Source organism: Centruroides vittatus, unplaced genomic scaffold (assembly GCF_030686945.1).
Source record: "Centruroides vittatus isolate TY-2023 unplaced genomic scaffold, ASM3068694v2 contig_461, whole genome shotgun sequence".
Taxonomy (NCBI): Eukaryota; Metazoa; Arthropoda; class Arachnida; order Scorpiones; family Buthidae; genus Centruroides; species Centruroides vittatus.
The window spans coordinates 547,410-567,071 of NW_027122257.1; the positions used below are offsets into that span (position 1 = coordinate 547,410).

The 19,662-nt window shown below is 37.1% G+C and overlaps 1 protein-coding gene across 3 annotated transcripts; it reads right to left on the minus strand.

Moving 5' to 3' along the window:
- Nucleotides 1-5,674: 5,674 nt before the first annotated feature.
- On the minus strand, nucleotides 5,675-19,175 carry LOC136977584 (synaptotagmin-1-like). Of its 3 annotated transcripts, none has more exons than XM_067273103.1 (10): nucleotides 19,049-19,175; nucleotides 14,539-14,810; nucleotides 12,316-12,494; nucleotides 12,118-12,240; nucleotides 11,866-12,033; nucleotides 11,614-11,787; nucleotides 8,264-8,372; nucleotides 8,030-8,163; nucleotides 6,954-7,146; nucleotides 5,675-6,868 (listed from the first exon to the last, which is right to left on the minus strand). In XM_067273103.1, exons 2-9 carry the CDS (start codon nucleotides 14,786-14,788, stop codon nucleotides 6,955-6,957), a joined length of 1,329 nt encoding a protein of 442 aa, XP_067129204.1. In that variant the 5' UTR covers nucleotides 14,789-14,810; nucleotides 19,049-19,175; the 3' UTR covers nucleotides 5,675-6,868; nucleotide 6,954. The 3 variants fall into 3 exon arrangements, with proteins under 3 accessions (XP_067129204.1, XP_067129202.1, XP_067129203.1); XM_067273101.1 differs by having other exon boundaries at nucleotides 8,264-8,381; XM_067273102.1 differs by lacking the exon at nucleotides 19,049-19,175 and adding an exon at nucleotides 18,433-18,772 and having other exon boundaries at nucleotides 8,264-8,381.
- Nucleotides 19,176-19,662: the final 487 nt, after the last annotated feature.

The window sequence follows — 19,662 nt, forward strand, 5'->3', positions numbered from 1 at the left end:
TGGGAGAAGGTAAAACTGCAGAAATTCCGAGATTTTTGCCTCCAAAATTACGCGGAAAAGTAGAAATAAGAAATAAATAAATAAAAATGGAATGGGTTTTTCCGATAGTTTTATTTAAACGAAAGGAGGTTTGCAATTCATTATCACGTGAATGACCTTTGAACCGTTTCGTCAATATCGCCATTTTTTTAAATTTAAATAGACAAAACATGCTATTTTAGACTCGAACCGTTACTCGTCGATAAAAGACACAACATCTATTCTTGACGCATTTTTCTAAAAATAAATTCTTTCCATAAATAATTTGACAAACGTAAGACGAAACTCTCCTAGACTTCTTGACCCGCGCCGGATTTATTTATATGGAGCTTCGGGACGCTAGCAGTTGTGGAGGCCCCGAAGCCACTGACGCTCTGGCAAATTCTACTATAAATTAAAAATTGCAGCCCGGCATTGTGACCATGTCGCAATAACTAATTGCTCTTTTTATTTTCATTTTTATTTATTTTATTTTTTTTTTTTTTGCAGAGGCCTCTGGGTACATGAACGAGATTCCCGCCCATAAATCAGGCCCCGTCTTGGCCGAAAGTAAATTTGAAATAATAAAACTCACGTTTAAATACGAAAGTTACGTCAACGTAATCTTTAAACTACAAGTTTATCATCTTTTCGACACGCGAAACATTGGCGAAACTACGTCTTTCGGAGAAGAATGGCAGATTTTATGAAAGGTTTCTGAAGTTTTAATCTAAATTTCATATAGAAATCTGATTGCGAAAGAAATTCTATTTTTAGATCATTTGTTTTATTACCTTGACCGTAAATACATTCCTCTCACACCTGTGGAAAACACGTTTCATGCATCTCTTCAGGTGTTTTGTATGAAGACTTTTGAATCATCTTGTAGAAATTTCTCTGTTGTTTCTCGATGGCTTTTACAGAATGATTGCATAGTTAAAACATCTTTTAACCCCATTTACTAGTGGCAAATTTGAAGAAAATGATTTCATGTTTCTAAATTGCTTTATAACGTAACATAAATTCTATCTTCTTCCAATCCTTTCACACTGTTTAATCTTGCATGCTCCATTGTTGAAAAACAATGAGGGGTATTCAAAGCTTTAAATATTCTACTTAATGAAGACTAACTTCTTTATCGTGGACCATTTTTATAGTCTGGTGAAGACAATAGATCACTTCTTGGCATTGTTAACTGTGAATACTGTAAAGAATATGATCGGGTGTGGAGTCATACTATACATATTCATCCACGTAGAATAAAAATACACAGGCTGGCCGAAAAGATAACTATCGCAAAGATTAAATTGATGTCTTATTCTAATACTTAAGTTACGAGTACGCGATGCAATAAATATATTACATTACGTACTCGTAACGGAACTTTGGTACTTTTTCAGTTAGAACAATACATTCTTCTGTTATCAAAGGATCCTGAGTGGATTCTCCTATTCCATTCTTTTTCGAAAAGTAGTATTAGTCGAATTTTTATTGTAGGCCATTTCTTAATAGGGGAAACGTTCCAGAAAATAACGACGAAACAATATACTGTGTTCATGTTTCTCTTACGTAATTTACGATACTATCCGAAATTTCTGATGTCGTTCTTTTAATGCAAAGTAACTAAAATTGCAATTAGAACTAACTGCAATCAGCAAAAACTCGATGTAAAACAAGAAATGTAACCATATAATAAATAAATTTAGATGTTCATTGTCATCGCTCGCGCGAAAAATAGTTTTCGGGGAGTGGTTTCTTAAGTGTATCCATGTTTTCCATGACATTCGGATCCATGTGCTGGGTAAACATCCCGAAATACCCTTATAATGTTTACATAGTTTCTTATCAACCTTATTGCGTGCTATGGAAATCGTCTGTACTGTGTGCTACGTAAATACACGTCTCGTAAACACCGTGACGTACAATACAGACAGAGCAAACACCAGGAATATCATGACGCACTTCGAAACAAGAATTCTGTGGTTCACCCCGTTTCTGTATAGTTAATCTATGTAAACGCCCATTTTCAGTCTTCCTCATTGTTGGGGACATTAACGCCAAACACTATAAACAATGGGAAATCCGATATAAAACATTGTGTATCCTCCAACAATAAACCGAGCTGCAACGTGTTTACCAGTGAATACATTAGATTTTACTAAAAATCGTAAACGGATTACCGCACATGACGAAAACTACGACGGTGTTTAGCAAGTATAAGTATTATATAATTTAATTCTTTAATAACTGTACTGTATTTTATCGAGATAGCGACATTTTGATGCGCGGAGCCAACGCTTTTCTAACATCCAAAGTTGGATTTCGGCTCGTCCATCGTAAGTTCTTATATAAAAAATCTTTTCCCCTCCATTAAATACGTGGACAATACATATTTATTTTGAGAAGCGAGGCCTCTGTTATTGTGAATCCTTAAAATTTCTTATTTTTTTAGACAAAATATTTATGTGAATTTTTAGGTGTTTCGAATGTTTTTGTTATGTATTGAAGTGAACTACGCGCCATGGCCGTTCGTTCGTTGACTTTTCGCAAAAAATGTTTATTCATTTGCATGTTTGGTACAGAAGAGGAATTCCGAGCAACCGCCTCGATGTCTACAAAACAGACGCGTACACGCAATTAAACAAAATAACGTCGACAAAGTAGCCACCGAGATCATCGAACTCGCGGCCTAAAACTTTCTTTTTGTGTGGTTTCTGAAAAATTTGGTGTGTGCCATTCACCTGCCACCTCACAACAGTTGCCAGTGTTTCACACAAGGTATCGTCTGATTCGAGGAAGTCTGACATGGATTCGATTACCACACTGACTTAGAGGCGTGGCGTAGCGTGGGTGTCAGCTGCCCGGAGCGGAGGAAAATTTCGCCGCTCCCTTATTTAGGTATTTTTACAAGATATTATTATTTATTGTGAAATTTTGCCGCCCTTGCTGCCCCCACTACGCTACTTCACTGCTTAGAGGGACTACTCGTGGGACCCCCCCCCTTATTAGTGGCCAGTGAATAAAATCATCGAACACTACTTGGACCGGATTTTCGTAGGGGGCGATTTCTTATTCTTCTCCCTTGACAGATCGCCCTCGGGTTACATTCCCGTCCTATCAATCGCTTGAGGCCCATATTGAAGGGTGTTTTATATCAGGGCTTTGGAGCCGAGCTGGAGCAACGGATTTTTACTTGGAGCAGGAGTGGAGCCGGAGCACAAAAAATTTGTAGTGCTTCACTGCTCCGATATGCATATTTTTTTTTTTTTTTTTTTTTTTTTTAATATTTGAGCCGGTGAAAATGGAAGTGGCATAAGTCATAAAATTTAAAAATTGAGTTAAGTCCATGTTTGAAATCCTCTGACATAGTTCTGTTTTGTTTAGAATGAAAGTGGCTTTAGTCATTAGTACAGAAATTCACCACAAGGAGCAGAACTAACATTCATTTCTTACATTTGATTTTTCAATAACAATTTTAACAAACCATTAAATATTAGGCTAAATTAAATTAAAGTTATTTTGCATTGTTAAGTTTACAGCACTGATATTATTTAACATGTGGCAAACTTGTCAAACAAGTACTAAGTATTTGTGTAGATAATGCAGCGAACATATGTGCTGTAAATAAACTTGGCGATCATGAAAATATTAGTGTAATGATAGTGTAATGATAATATGAAAATTCAACTAATGAGGTGTGGGATTCACACTCTTCAACTGGCCATTTGGAATGGATTAAAAAATGAACAAATCTCAATTCCTAGATACAGTAACAAAATAAGGTTCTACATATGCCATGCTTGATCATCATCTTTTTCAAAGACTACTGCGACCAAGTAGCTGCTGCCGGGACAAAAGACCCGGAACTTAGCAAAGCAGAATGGGACGAAATAAAAAATATCAGAGATGATTTAGAAAAACCAAATATTTCGACAATTGCCCTTCAAGCTGTCGATCTTACTCCGGAGATGTTTATGAAAGAATGGTGTAAACTAGAAAAAGATATGGAAGAATTTGGAGGATATGTTGCGTTAGGAATTCTGTCTTCCACGAAAAAGCGGAAAGAAAATCTTATTCAAAACACACATTTTCTTGCTAGAGTGTATGTTGATTCTAGGTATAGAATCTTATTAAGAAAAACTAAAAGTGAGACAAGGTCTTTCAGACATCCAACGGCGAATCAAAAGGCAAACACTAATTGATTTGACTGAAAAGCCAACAACTGTTGAGCTGTCACAGCCAATCTGTAATATATTATTCGGAAGACGATGATTCTGAAAAAGAATTGGATAGAAGAGAAAACAGTCGTCGAATTTCCACTATACATAATAAAGATGACGACGAAATAGACAAACATATTGAGAAAGACTACAATACAAAGAGGATGTGGGGAGATTAAAGGTATTCGAAGCCATCGACCATTATCCGGAGCTCATCAGAAAAGCATGCAGAGTCGCTTCAAGCAAGCCAACTTCTCAAGCAAGTGTTGAGCGTCTATTTTGATTAAGATTAATTTTAACTGATAATAGGCAGTCAATGAAAGACGATTGGCTGTCTGCTATTTTATTTATTAAAATCAACGAATAAATATTAGGTTATATGTTAACTTTTTTAATAATGAATAAATTAGTTGTAAATAAATAAGTTTTTTCTTATATGTACTTATATATCGAAGAAAAAATTAACGTAATTCCTGTAAGAATATTTTAACCGGAGCATGGAGCATAGCTGGAACAAATACTTTGATGCCGGAGTGGAGTGGAGCTGGAGCGGAGCAACTCAAAAGAATGGTTTCTCCAAAGCCCTGTTTTATATCATAGTAAATGTAGTAAATCTGAAAGGTTTTCGACGTCATTTTGACTAATTCTGTACTGTATTTTTTTTAAGTATTATAATTACTTCCATCCCTCTCTTCCTTTTTACGAGAGGACACACGCGCCTTAAAAAACTCGCGGAATGGTTATTTGTTTAAAATGTTAGCGGTTGTCGCAGTACGTAACGTGCGCGTGGACGTAATCATGGTTACCGACAGTTGCGTCGCGTGTAAACCGTAACCCACAATAATAACGATTTATCTGTTTCGTAACTCCCATTTCACGCGAACAAAATGTCTAAAGGATAATTTTGTGCGCCTTAAAAGAAAACGGACTATTATTATAGCGAGGGATTAACTTCGCTATTAAAGTCATTCTAATTACATCCTTCGCTGGTTTCTGCGTTGTTTCGAGGCCCTTTGACGTTCCAGATTAGTAATTACATTGGGTCAAATCCCGTAACGTAGGAATTACAGCGCCAGGACTCACATTAGCGCTATAACTTCTGTAAGTGGTGGTAATTTCACGTGTTTTAAACGACAACCGGAAAGCCAACGATTTTCATTGTGGGAAGCACAACGTTCGTGTATATAAAATAAGACAAATGACAACGTAAGGGAGATTATCTGGAAATTAGTGACGTTGAGTTATGTCGAAGTTCTCTTACCTTTCGGATCGACTGGAGAGTGGCGATTATAATCGAAAAGTATTGGGGCATGGGGCCTGATGACGCTCGAGATCTCTCGCTAGCACCACCGAGGGAGAATTTTCGTTCTAACGACACCAACACACACACCCGCACGTGCAAGATCCCGCATAAGACATGCGAATAAACCTTCCAATCGGGTAATGAAGTTTCTTTATTACAGTTAAAAGAATCTATAACTTGAAACAATTCCAATATTTACAAAGTGAACTCGATAAAAGATTCAAATTTAACATCAGCACAACGACTGTCGATCGGATAATTATTATTATAATTATTAATTATTTTTAACGAATAAAGCACATTTACAAGAAAGACTTCATAGAGTGTAAGCGATCAAGGCACTCCCAGACCCAAACCTGACCAACGACACCACAGTCACTCGCCCCCCTTCTCGTCCAGATTCTTGTAAGTGAATAAAGAACAACCAGATTTTTATACAAACTTCGAATTACGCGACCCGCTTTTAACGGCACTCGGCAAACCGAATGCCATTATTTACGGGGTCGAAGAATTCTTCTTGTGTTCTATCACATTCATCTATTTTAGTAATGTGTTTTATACGTACAGTATATGTGTATATATATATATATATATATATATATTTATGGTTTTTTTTATTTATATATTTATATAATATTTTCTTATATATTTATATATATATATATTCCCGTTCTATATACATAAAAAATAGCTGAAACAACTGGTAAATTTCTCAAATAATTCTGATTTTTGCTTGTAAAACTGTCTGTTTTCATTATTTTCGTGACTACACAAATATACACGAATACCACAGGACAGCATTAGGCAGAATATGTTCTGGTGATGTATACGTAACGACTACATAATAAATAGCATTGATATGATGAAGTTTCCATAATTATAATACATGGTCCTATTAAACGGGTGCTCTTTGTTTCCATTGTATTAATTATTAAATTCTTACATCGAACATACCTCTAATTCCTATTCTTAGTAAAATTCTATGTATCACGATTAGAGTTTTATCTAGAGAATTGTTTTTAATCGAGAAAAATTCGTATAATTGTGTTGTTGTGTTGTTTTTTTTTTTTTTTTTTGGTGTGTGTGGGTTGCTTGTTTTTTTCTTTTTTGTTTTTAATCCCCGTAACACGAGGAAGAAAATCAAAAAGGTGGTGTGTTTTCGGTTTTTCCTAAATCAAATCTATAGCAAAAAATCACGTGAAAAGAACTACGAGAAGATATACTTGGAAGAGATTTGAGAAACTGCTTATAATCCGTTTTGTCCAACACAAAACGGGATTATATTCTTCGACATGATGTACACAGAAACAATTACCTTTGAAACAATCTGAAAAATAGATAAATAAATAAATAAAAATTACGTGTTGGGAGAGGGGCGAAAAAGTAAGAGCGAGCCAGAGATTCTTCCTCACCTCATTTTTCTTGTCCGTCGTAGGGGTCCTTCAGAGAATGCCATTGAGCAATTGGACGTCTTGGGGTTGCTAGCATGTCCATCCAATGACGTAGTTCGGTTCCGGTGGCGTTGCATCCCAACACCACTTTTCCAATTGGTTCCGATGTACCGATTCTGTCGTAATCGACGACTGTGACGACCAATTGTACTTTCTGTTATTTATGAAAAACAAAAGAAAGAAAATACGGGAGACGTTAAAACCGCATTCTTCTATAAATTAACGGGAGTGATTCGCTAGTTTCGTGTTCCGTTTCACGAACTCTATTATTACGATTGTTATTTGAAGGGATGCGCAATTCTCGCCACACGTACAATTTAAATGGGACGATCTCCGTGACGTATAAACGCACGTGGAGAATTTATCTGCTATTCGTCCCACGTGATAACTGTTGCCTTAACGACTCTCTCACATTGAAAAGGTTCACCGCTGCCCATAAATAATTCAAAAGGTTAGGATTGCATTATATCCTTTTTTTTCTTGCTAGGGAATAAAAGAGTTTTTAAATATTTATAGTTTAGCTCCGAATAAATTTGGTCGCGAATAGCTTTATTTCGTATCGCCTTTCTTTCCCTTTTGATACGATAAACTGTAAGCGGGCCTGCGTAAAATTTTAGAGGGTGAGCCCAAAAGTTTTGGGCCACACTCTATTAGTACGATGTGTAAATTTAATTCGGAAATTGGTCGATAGTGTTATTAAGGTGGATTTTTATGGGTATTCAGACGGAACAACGCCTCGTTGCCTTTTGCCAAATGACCAGAGTGACACGCAGATTAGGGAATCGGAAGATTGATTTTGTTTTTTTGCGCGCTGCTCCTAGACGATTGACGTCACTGTGCTTTGATTGATGTATCAAAAGACGTCATTCCATCGATTTTTCACCCAACTTTATCCCTCGATCGATGGAGCGCGCTACTTTTATAAATTCGCTTAACCTGTTCAAATGAATTCCGGGGATTTAACATCCGTTCGACTCTCTCTCTTTTTTTTTTTTAATTTTCTGTTCTCGTTCGTTTGACGAATTAAAAAGTCTCACCTGGATTTGCTCAAATGGAATTTCAAAGGTAAAGGATTCATTGTAGTATGGATTCAGGGTGCACTTCTTAATACTCGTCTTCTTCTTCTTGATACGCTTGCCATTTTGCATAATGGCGATCTTGACGTAGGGATCTACGCAAACGAAAGAAATTGTAGGTAGAAGATGGTGACGACAGCTCACACTTTTAAAATGAATATTTTTTATTACTAGAAGCGACTTTTCGCAGGTTACCTGATAACCCTCCGACGTCCATCTTCTTTAGGTTTTTGGCTTCCAAGATCACGACGGTTAGTTTTCCTGATGTGGGTACGAATCTCAACGAAAAGCAAATATCTCCTAGCTTGTTTTCCTGTTCGTGACGACAAGAAACGACCTTTATTGTTACAGCTCTTATCTTTTAAATAAAAAAAAAAAACACTTCTCCCGAAATTTTGATAGTAATTTTGATTAAAAATTCGTAACTTTGCACCGTGTTACTTGGCTATAATGCCTGGTGCAAAGTTACGTTACACTAAAAAGTGTAACGTTACGAATTCGTCGATCAGTGATTTCGTACGACGGCGATTCGAATCATTTAAATTCGATTTAAATTAAAAATACTCAAAAATCTTCGGCGTGTCCTATAAATTGAGAATTAAAGGAAGATGTCCGCTCCGGGGGATTAGTATATCAGGGGGTGATGTAGTAAGTCCAACAGAAAACACATGAGTAACTCACTTCCTACACTCATACTATTATTAATTAGCGTAACGTTATTAAAATTTGATTAAACGTGTTAAAATCCGATCGACTTACCGTGATCACGCCCCGATATACACAGTTACGGGGCTCGAAACTGCCAACCCCATTACTACCCGCAATGCGCGATTAACAGGACACTCCAAAATTACTCGAAACCCTGGAATTGTTTTCGTTTTTAATTACTTTTGTCAGGCCTCAACTTCTTCCTGATGTCATTACTTAAAAATAAGTTTCATCAGGATAATCATTAAGGAATCGTTACTGCACAATGTTCTCAGTAGCTTCTCACCTTTTTCTTTTCTTTTGTGTGTTCTTTTAGTTGCCATTCAGTGTTTAATTTAATTATCGACGTTTCCGATGACGTTATTCCATTAATTTTTAACTAGCTTTGTCGTTTTAACACCGGATAATTTACTTATTATAGTATTACTACAAGCGCATTTTTAAAATTTTGTTACTCTTAATAAAAAATAAATTAAAAAAAAACACAAATATGTCATGCACAACGCGAATTTCCAAATCAACTTAAAATTAACTTTGTTTAAATTTAAACCTTATTACAAAATAAGAAATAAGACAGTCATGCATATGCACGTATTATATATATTTGTATACATAAGTAACGCTTTCCAACTTTCCATGCTTGTTTCATTGTTTACTTTTGTACGTTTCAGCATGATCATATTCTTCTGCAATAAAATCTTAAGAATTTAATATTTAATAAAGTTCTGTAGCCTACAATTGGTGCAGCACTGAGTGCACTGATGCCAGTACAGCATTGAGTGCACTAGTGCCAAAAACACTTTTCTGAGTGTTCAAGTGCCAATGGACAATTAGAAAAGTCCACTGTATTAGCATCTACCGTATATTTTGGGGCTCGAATTATCCCAAAATGACGATTAAAGTAATAAAAATGACGTTGGAAAGCGTTAATAAAAACAATAACCGTTTTAATCAGATATTTAAAAAAAACACGCAACAGAAACTTAATTCGGCACGGAGAACGTTAAAAAAATAAACAAAAAAATGCCACTTTTCAGTTCCTGTTTCGAATTCGACATACTTACAAAATGGCGGGACGGAGACGGTTGACGAGAGCACAGACGATTTATAAAAATGTCCGCAGGTTACGGTTGGCAACAGGAACCCAAATGCAGAGAAAATGTTTGAGAAAAGAAGCAGACAAAAATCAATATGGCCAGAGGAATAAAAGATCTAGTGTAGCTCGCACCTTTAAAGAACAAAGTGGTGATAATACATCTGAAGATTAACATTAGAAATCAAACCAGTGTGGTTAGAAAATAAAAAATAACGCACAAAAACATAAACTTTCATGCAGCTCGTTTCAATAAATCAATTAACAGAAAATCAAATGTACAAAGTAAAGTTTACAAACACATTTGGCAACAATGCAATTAAAACAAACATGCTAAAAGGGGGTTCGTGTCTGATAAAGGCCAGGCTAAGTACTTGAGAGAGTTATTGATAGAAGTGAATTAGACTCATTATATAATGTGCAGTATACCACAACAAATACTACACTAAAACATCGGTGAGCTTTCCGAAACGGGGTTTCGTTTCTATGAATGGCAAATTTGCTGTGTAGTCCAGTCAACTGTGCTATGTATAGACACGCAGCAAACACTACAGTGACAACTAATACCAATTCTAGTGATCGACTGCTACTTTGAGTTCATGCATCCACACACCTAACACTCAGTTTATGTGAACCAACAATTGTTTCTACACTAAATCAAACACGTCGTTTCTAAATACTTCTTTTACAATGACTAGTCTGTTCAAAAACACATCTATTTAACACACTGATATATAAATATATCTTCAGATATTCAACCACTTTATGAATTAAATTACTTTAAAAATTTCTTTTACATTAATTACTTTAATCTCTGGTAAAATAATTTAACATTAATTATAATTAAAGATTAATTCCATTTAATATATGCATATATTTAATATTAAAGATCAAATTCTCCACAATATTAATTTATATAACTATATAAACACTTAAACTGTATAATTATAACTACAATCGTCATAAATTTCGTCTACCATTTATACAATATCCAGTGTGACGTAGCAACAACTATGACAAATCGCGCAGAGGCAAATTAATCTCGCGGTCCCCATACCCTTTATGTATAAATGGTAGATAATTATAATTAATATGAGATTTTGGAGAAACAACTCTACCTGTGATAATTTACGACCGGGGGGGGGTTGTAAATTATCCGGAATTTTCGTTTACTATTCTACTCATTGGTAACGGTAGAATAACACCGCATTCAACATAAAAAAAGCAAATTAAATACGATTTTTTCTTTTCGGGATATTGTAAACGGGATAGAAACATTTACTTTCGACACACGTTAGGGAACATAAATAAATAAATAACGTTATACCGAGTTACGGCCGCATCGCGACTTTCTCCACAATACCTACTGCCGTCGCGTCGCGTTGTACGCGCGACTCGGGCGCGTACAACGCGGCCACTTTCACTTTTTTATCGTTCGAGAGAGAATGGGTGTAAGTTCTACGTCTGTCAAACACATATACATAGGCACGGTTACATATACGCAAAACGTGACGAACAGACAACGAGACACGCAGACTTTATCTTGAGAAATCGATCGTAGGGAGGGAAACCATACTTTTTGGGCACCGTATTATGGAGAAAGTAAAGAAACGGAAAGTATGCCATTTAATCGATATAAAGGATAAGGAAGAGCGACGTCATTACAGGTAAAGGTCAGTGTTTCGTCCTGGGACCTGCAATTAAAGAAAAAATCAATGGGCGTAAGGAAACGATGCGCACGAACCTGTCCTTGCTCGCCCTCAACACTAGTGAGATCTCTCCACTCTTCGATAGTTTGAGCCAGATCAACAGTGCCAAGAGGTATTTTGACTTCTCCAATCTGATCATGTTTAGAAAATCGGTCGAAATCGAAAATGGCGAAAACTAAGTCCTTGGATGTTATCTCTGAAAACGGCACCTGCAAAAAGGGAAAACGAATATTTTAACCTCGATATAACGAACGCAGAAGTATTGAATGAGGTTATCTTTGGTTTACCTTGAAATTGAAGGTTTCGTTGAATACGGGATTAAGCGTCTTTCGATGCACTTTCGTTTCGTATTTCTTCTTCTTGTCTGGAAGCAGGTAGACTTTTACGTAGGGATCAGAAGTTCCCGACATGTCTAATCCGGGTAATTCTTCCGCCTGGATTACTGTGACAGCCAACTGTAATGGATGAATGAGAATTTAAACCCCAAACGTTCGAAACATTTAAAGCCGAGTAACAAATGCAGCCGGGTCATTAATTACGTTGTTGCTATTGAAGTCGTAATCTAGTTTATATTGTAATCGTCCTAATTTCTCTTCTGACTTGTGACTTTCTTCTTCTTCACCCTCCATATTTTCTTCTAATTCTTCCATATCCGGTTGAACCTTGAATTTTTCAACAACAGCAAAGTTACTTTAATGAAATCGTATCTAAACCAATGGAAACGGACATTTACTCACTTTTTCTTTAAAGGAACCACCTAGCAAACCAACCCCTTTAAAATCGACTGCACCTTTAAATCCTTTTTTGCCGTCTTTCTTAAACCTCTTCTTGCACCAACGTTTTAAGCAGCAGCAGCAAATGCATAGAAACAGAAGGGCAATACCGATAGCAATAGCGATGATACCCCAAACGGGTACTGTAAAGTATACACAAGATTAGAATATGCCCACGTCAATACCAATTTCTGCTCTTCTTTAAACTACTGCTTATTTGTGCTACGTAACAAATTCCTCTATCTCGTCTGGTCATTCCCGTCAGTCATTCTATGCATAATTAACACAGTTTAAGAAATAATAATGGCCGATTTTAATGTAAAAATTTATATTGACTTCATATTTTATAAGTTTAAGCACAGCTTATTTAATTGGACAAGTTTCGTTTCTAATCAGCTTCTCTTAACGCCTTTTTAAATTAAATTTGTAGTATTCTAATTTAACAGAAGTTCAGATATACTTGACACATAAGTGCTATGATTAGAATTAAGTTGCCTGGGTAATAGCGTAGAAGTGTATTGTTATAGGATACGAAATGAAATTCTGTTGGGGTAGTCTGTCCTTCTTTCTTCCAGTTACTTCTTGGTGCCTTCGAAACGTTCATGCCGAACAAAAAACATGAACACAGTCAGTGCACTATTATGACGACCTACCGTTAGAGGGTAGCCATTTTTGTGCGTTTTTATTTATAAGATACCAAAGATCCATCTCAAAGACAGAAGCATAATCTCTGCTCCAAGTAAGAGCTGAATCCCTTTCTTATAGTAGAGATACACTTCCTGATACTAAAAAGGATATCTAATTTATCAAGTAAAAGGTTATAATATCCAAAGTGAAACTGAGAAAAGCTTTAGATTTGGTCTCCGAATATCCTCCAATACGGAGTCATCATTTTAAGCTTCATTTTTCTTAGGGTTTCTACACTGATCCTCGAAAATATATTAGATTTTATCACTTCCAAAGAAGTGATTCTATTTATTTTCCAATATCCTTACACGGAAGTAGCCTGACAACATTATTGGAAGTATTACGCTGCTAGTATCACGAGAAAACACTTTCAATCCTTTTCTATGGGCTCACAACAGGGACGAGAAATTAATTCCTGTCAATACTAATTAAAATAACTTTATTGTTTTATTTCGGGCATTCATTCTACTCAGTAAAATTCATAAATATCGACATTAGGTTCATATAAATGCATCAGCCGTAGGTAAGTACCTACAATGAAAAAATAGAGATGAAAATGTATCCTGCAAATTCGTGTTCATCCCTTCATTCAATCAAAACTAGAAAAGAGAATAAAACTCCAATATTCTGAATTATTCATCGATTCTTTCCTTCTATTTTTAGAAATCAATAAGCATTAGAAAGACATTTATGAAATTGCAAGAATATAAAGACCGCATCAATGTGAATATTTATTATTACCGCGTGAGAAATTAACAATCTGAATTTACTTTAAAAATACGCCATTAAAATTATAATTTTAATCTGGAATTTAATCAGGAAAATTTCATATTCGACAACTTTTTAGCATAATAATTGGATAGAATACTTCTATGGGTATAAAATTTTTATTTCCGACATTGATATTGTCCGAGATATAACTCATTAAACTAGATTCTTTGTACAGCAACGGCATGCCCTTCAAACGACCTTGAACTTTACAGGCTGTTTACTAAAATATTAATTTGTTTTCTAGCGAAATCTTTTTCACTTATTGATGTAAACAAAATACATTTATCTCAAAAAGTTTCAATAAAGTTAATGATGTGAACGTCACATCCAATCTGCCAGTCTAGAGTGATGCGTATGCGAAACAACTGGAATACCACAGCACGTTTCTGCCTTCGGAAATTCGTATTAGGTAAAGATTTATACAGAAATACAAAGAAAAACTCCGTCCAAACCTGCCAATTTAAAACATTTCGTCAAAAAAACGAACTGAACACGTTAAGAAACCATTTTGACCGATCACACGGAAAGTGGCCATTTAAGATAGAGGAATGTTCGTATCCTATCGCGTTGTCACGCATTTAAAGCACGGGGGAATACTTTGAGAACAACACCCATAAGCAAACAGTATCGTTCTGAAAGTACTCTCCAAGTAAGGTTATCTTAAACACGTGACAAGGCAATCGGCAAACGAAGAATACTTTAATTGCGAAAGTGTAAATTCGTACTTACTGTGCGTCATCTCAGAAAACTTATTCATGTATTCAGCAGCTAAATCCTTTAGAGGATTTTCGGTGACTTCGGCGACCGTCTCATTGAGCGAGACGGTCGTTTCTGGTATAGTAGTAACAGGAGAAGGGACTTCTGGGGAACCCTCCGGTCCCGCTCCTTTTTGCGAGACATCGCTCGATACATCTTTGTAGATTTGACCGTCTCTTCTTAATCGACTTAGCAGGTCTTCAATGTGAAAAGACGGCGCCATTTTTTGGAACAGCACACTGTTCCTATAACAGAAAAAACATTAATAATAATCAGTACATAGTTTGAAAACTTTTATTCGAAATGCTCGCATTGCTTTCGCCCGTCGGGTAGCGGGTTCGAATCCCACTTTGTGAAATAAACTCTGACAGATAAATCTTTCCGATAAACTTCAATATTGTTGCTTCTTAATCGAAATACGTAAATGGTAACAGAAATGTCGACTAATTTTATGGTAGGAATAGATCTGTTACGATATCGAATGTCTGAACGGTAAGTTTTATATCAAAGAACTTGCGAAACTGTCTTAGAAGGGTCTTCTGATGGTCCAAAAATCGGTTAATGATATTCGGACCATCACATACCGAAGTAACGTTGAAGACAATAAGTGTTTCTAAAGTTAAATCTCAGTCTTATCGACCGAACTAATCGACGTTTGGCAGCCATAACTGACTCTGGCTCCAATAAAAAATCGATAGTTTCATTTTTTAAAATGTTTTGTTTGTCGGAAGCAAGACAACAAGAGATGGCATTAATTAAACAATTTTTTCTAAATTTTCGATAATTCTCGAAAGGTCGAATTACGCAATTACTCGACAGAAAAGGCAACGAAACAAGAGAAAAAATCAAATTAAAACTGTATCAATCAACCGAAAATCTGCATCATCCTAATTGTTATTGATCCGATGCCAATTACATGTTCCTCCATAACTGACGGAGCCAAAAGAATTTCGAAATATGTTACGAGTTACTTACAAGGTCTTAACAGCATTATCGATTTAACAAGTTATATAATTCTTGGAACCGGTGTTCTCCCTTAAAGTTAAACGAAGTGGAAAACAACTCTAAAAAACCCGCCGTAACAACTTATTTTTATTGCAGTTACGCGTGACGACGAATATTCGCTCAATTTCCATACTTTTGTGGAATTAGCACACAATGGCCGGATCGATAGGCATTCCTCGAGCAGGTAAGCCATTCTAGTAATGGCTCTAACGCGTTACTACCGGTGCCTGTATGCCAGTGGAATACATTGTATGCTTATGCAATATGTTAGTGGAAGGTTCGAAGGTTTAGCCTGATCAACAGCTGTAAAAACGGAAAACGGCATCGACGAAAAATCGATGATGAAGTACAGAAGAAAAGCATTTCACAAACAAAACAAATTTCAACTGGAATATTCTTGTACGTAAAGCAATTTCGTGCATAGACCTAACGAGATTCCATTAAGGAATGTGTTCGTTCCCTGGTATCGGAAAGGTCACGCATTAACATTTACTATTCTGTCATTTACGACCGTTATCGCTTTCTATTATAATTTGGTCTAAAGTCTAAATCGATCGACAAGTAATTTCAAAAAACAGAGAGGAAAAAAAATCCCCGAGAGCTCGGGGAATTTACCATATCCCGAGTCGATAGTCACCTTTCCTTTTTCGACATAATCAAAAATAGAAGTGTTTCGTCACGTCTTTGGTCGATCGTTAGCTTTATTAAGAAAGGGAGTGGACAAAAATCGAAGCCACTTTTTTTCCTATTTCCATTAACGCATCGTGATATACGCTTCGGCAAGGGAATTTTTATGTTGTAAGCTCGGCTAGGGCCTCTCCGAGTATTCGGGGCCGTTTTGTTTTAAAGTTTGTATAATGTAAAACGCTCATCACGTGCTATTTGATATACAAGGTTTAGGATCTTAACTAATGCCGCATTCTGAATGTAATAGCGCGCGTGCCAGGCCTCCAAAAAACGCCAGGCCCTAGTAAAATCTATGTTGTCATGCCTAAAATCTGTAGCGAATGATATAAATCATTTTCTAATCGTTTCGACACGCTGAAAACAGAAAAGTTAAGAACAGTAATTCGCGAGTAACCTTCTTATTCAGCAAGAACAAATGGTGCCGAGTTCCTGCAGATCGAAATTAACTCGAGGCAAAAGTCGATAAAATCAACCACTCGAAAAAGAATTTTTATAATCTTTCTTTTTCCTACGAAATATTCTGCTGCAAGGCTGAAGGCAATTGGTAAATGAACCATTTTCAGTCGAGAAAACGAGAAAAACGCCTGCCGTTTCGAGTTTAAAACACGTCACGGATAAAGAGGCACAGATTTGGTGGCTTTAGAATTCTGTAAAGATACTAGTGGTTTTAAAATAACGAAGAGAACATTATAGCGAAGAATTCATTACAACGAGGTAAATTTAATGATGTAACCGAGCTGCGTAAATCTGGAGTAGCAAAAGCATTTCTTTTGATGCAGCGTTTACTGACCCTGGCTATTCCCATGTCGTATTCTTAAAGAGTGCCCCACTTTCTTTTCTTATCGGGTTACCAAATATTGCAGAAGTAAATCCTGAAAGATTTATCGATTCGTTCGCTCCCGAGTCCACGATAACGGAGAATTTTCGATTTCGGATCGATTCACGAAGGGAGGAAGATGAAATTGTACATAAAAAGCAGTGGCAAACGTTATTCCTCCTCGATTTAACGCCAGAGTTACGGACTGGCCGTCTTAATTACTCGAAAATCGTCACGAGACGGTTTTGGGTGGATCCGAGGAACCGAAGGTCGAAAAATCGATTCCCTCAAAAACGGTCGAGAAATAACCACTAGAGGTCACTGTCTGCCTCTTGGACGCCTTCCAGAATTTTTATCCCTCCCCAAACGGCATCTGACGGCCGAAGAAATCTTTCTTTACAGGGAAATTTCCGGTCATCTCCTTTCGGCGAGAGGGAAAAATCCCCGTAATAGTAGTTGTTGTTGTTGTAGCGCCGAACTGCGACGGGTGTTGGATTCGATTTCCCCACGCAATCGCGCTAAAAATCTGACATAAAATTATTAAAGAGACGGCACCGTAACGTCCGAGGAAGGATCTCGAGCGTAAACAACTTTTATCGATCCTCCTCCCTTCCGTCGCGAAATAAGGACGAATCCATAAATACCAAATCCGCTGACCCAAGTGTCTTACCAGCTTTGAATACACTAAATACGCTTTCTCATTACACAGAAGACCTCTCTGCGATAACGAGACCCCATCATCCGGATGACGTAACAACTTCGTCATCTTTCCGGCATTTTTCCCCTACGTCTATGCTCCTTCGAAATGGAAAAAAAAAAAAAAAAAACATATTGTAGAGATTGTCGCGATTATCGGAACGGTGGCCATTTTGCTACAATTGCCACTCTTGCACCCCAAAGCTTTATATATCCTGGCATTTATATTCCGCTTTACCAGCTGTACTTTCTGACAAAGGACGAATCGATACGCTCCAAATTAGTATAAAAATCGGCTAATTTATGGCCTACAAAGGGCAGGGATTTCAGAGCAACGGAGTCATAATTGAATACGATCAAACAATGGAATCCCACTTATCGGATAGTGCTCTATCCGGTTTTTTATACGTTATATCCGGGAAGCTCTTCACCTTGGAAACGTATCGGATATCGTCTGTAGGTAAGCGTAACGCGTAAATGATTTATTCGCCGGTCGAAGAACTCGAGAGTAGAAAACTAGAAGGGATTTTAAGACACAAAACCGAGGTTAATACGAATTAAATCACCCCGGTTTTACGCCAGTTAACTTAAATGCTTAACGTTTCAAATTCTGTAAGTGGATGCGAGAGGATAAGCCAAGAGTCAACAAAAGCTCTACTTACCCGGATTTGAAGGGAGTTAATCCTACTTCAACAGCGAGGGAGTGAGAACATAACGCGTTTAGGATCTAGAATAAGTGAGAGACGGGGTCGTCGGAGTGGCGCGTGCCGCTCACCATTCAAAACAAGCGTAGAATGGCTCCGGAACAGGAGAAAAATAGAGAACGATTCGAACGGGAAAGAGCCATAACGAGTGAATGAGAGTGGAGCGTATTGCGGTAAAGTGCCAAACAGATATCGATCGATCAAGAACGAGGCTACCACTGCACCACGTACCGAGTTCCTACGCACGTAACACTACCCGAAAGTGAATGGCTCCAACAATGGAAAAAAACGGACGCACACAATGCGAATACGTAACAACGATCATAACAATGTAACCACGAGACGCAAACCGTGAATTCAAACGACATCCGACCCCCACAAGGCGGAAGTGACGTTCTTGTTCGGAAATACACTTCCGGAGAGAACGTTTCTCTTATTTTAGAACCGAACGAGTTGAGGGGGCGAGAACGAACGGGTCGGGAAAAAAAATCGTTCCCGGCTTTTATTTTTGTGATTTTATCAACAATCGGCGCGTTAATTAAGCCTCGGTGTTAAAATATCTTCCAATTCTTACCTTATTTTTGTTTGGCCGCTCGTCTTCTCGACCGGAGACGGAGCTCGCTACTTTCGAGACTAATATGGCGACCGATCGATAATCGTCTGCAAAACGGATACCGTTGTTGACATCCGACTGGAGAGTCACGTGAGCGTCGCCCGGGTAACGACGAAGAAAGGAAAGGAAAAATCGAAACTCTTTATCAATCACCTATTGGAGAATTTTCGGGGGTTCGATTAACATCCACGTATTACTTTTAATTTCGCCCGTCGCCGTCTACGTCGCTGTACGCCGTCGAAATATCGTCGGAAACGGGATTTTATAGACGAATCTCGCCCTTTTCGATGAGATCCCGAGAGACTAATTTGTTGAGTCGACGGGGTAATCGTTTCCAGTGGTGTCGTTCGGAAAATAGCAACAAAAAATATTTAAAAATCGAGTCTTATAAACAGTTAAACTGTTTATTCGAATTTTGGTTCTTTCTGGCAAATATTTACTTAGAAAGCAACCGCTAGAGATAAAAAGAATCCGATTAACTTTGACATTTAGTCGAAAACTCCTCCCCGAGAAAACAAACGAGGACAAATGACAGGACGGCTTGTTCTTATTTGTTGTCTTTGCTTAATACTGAA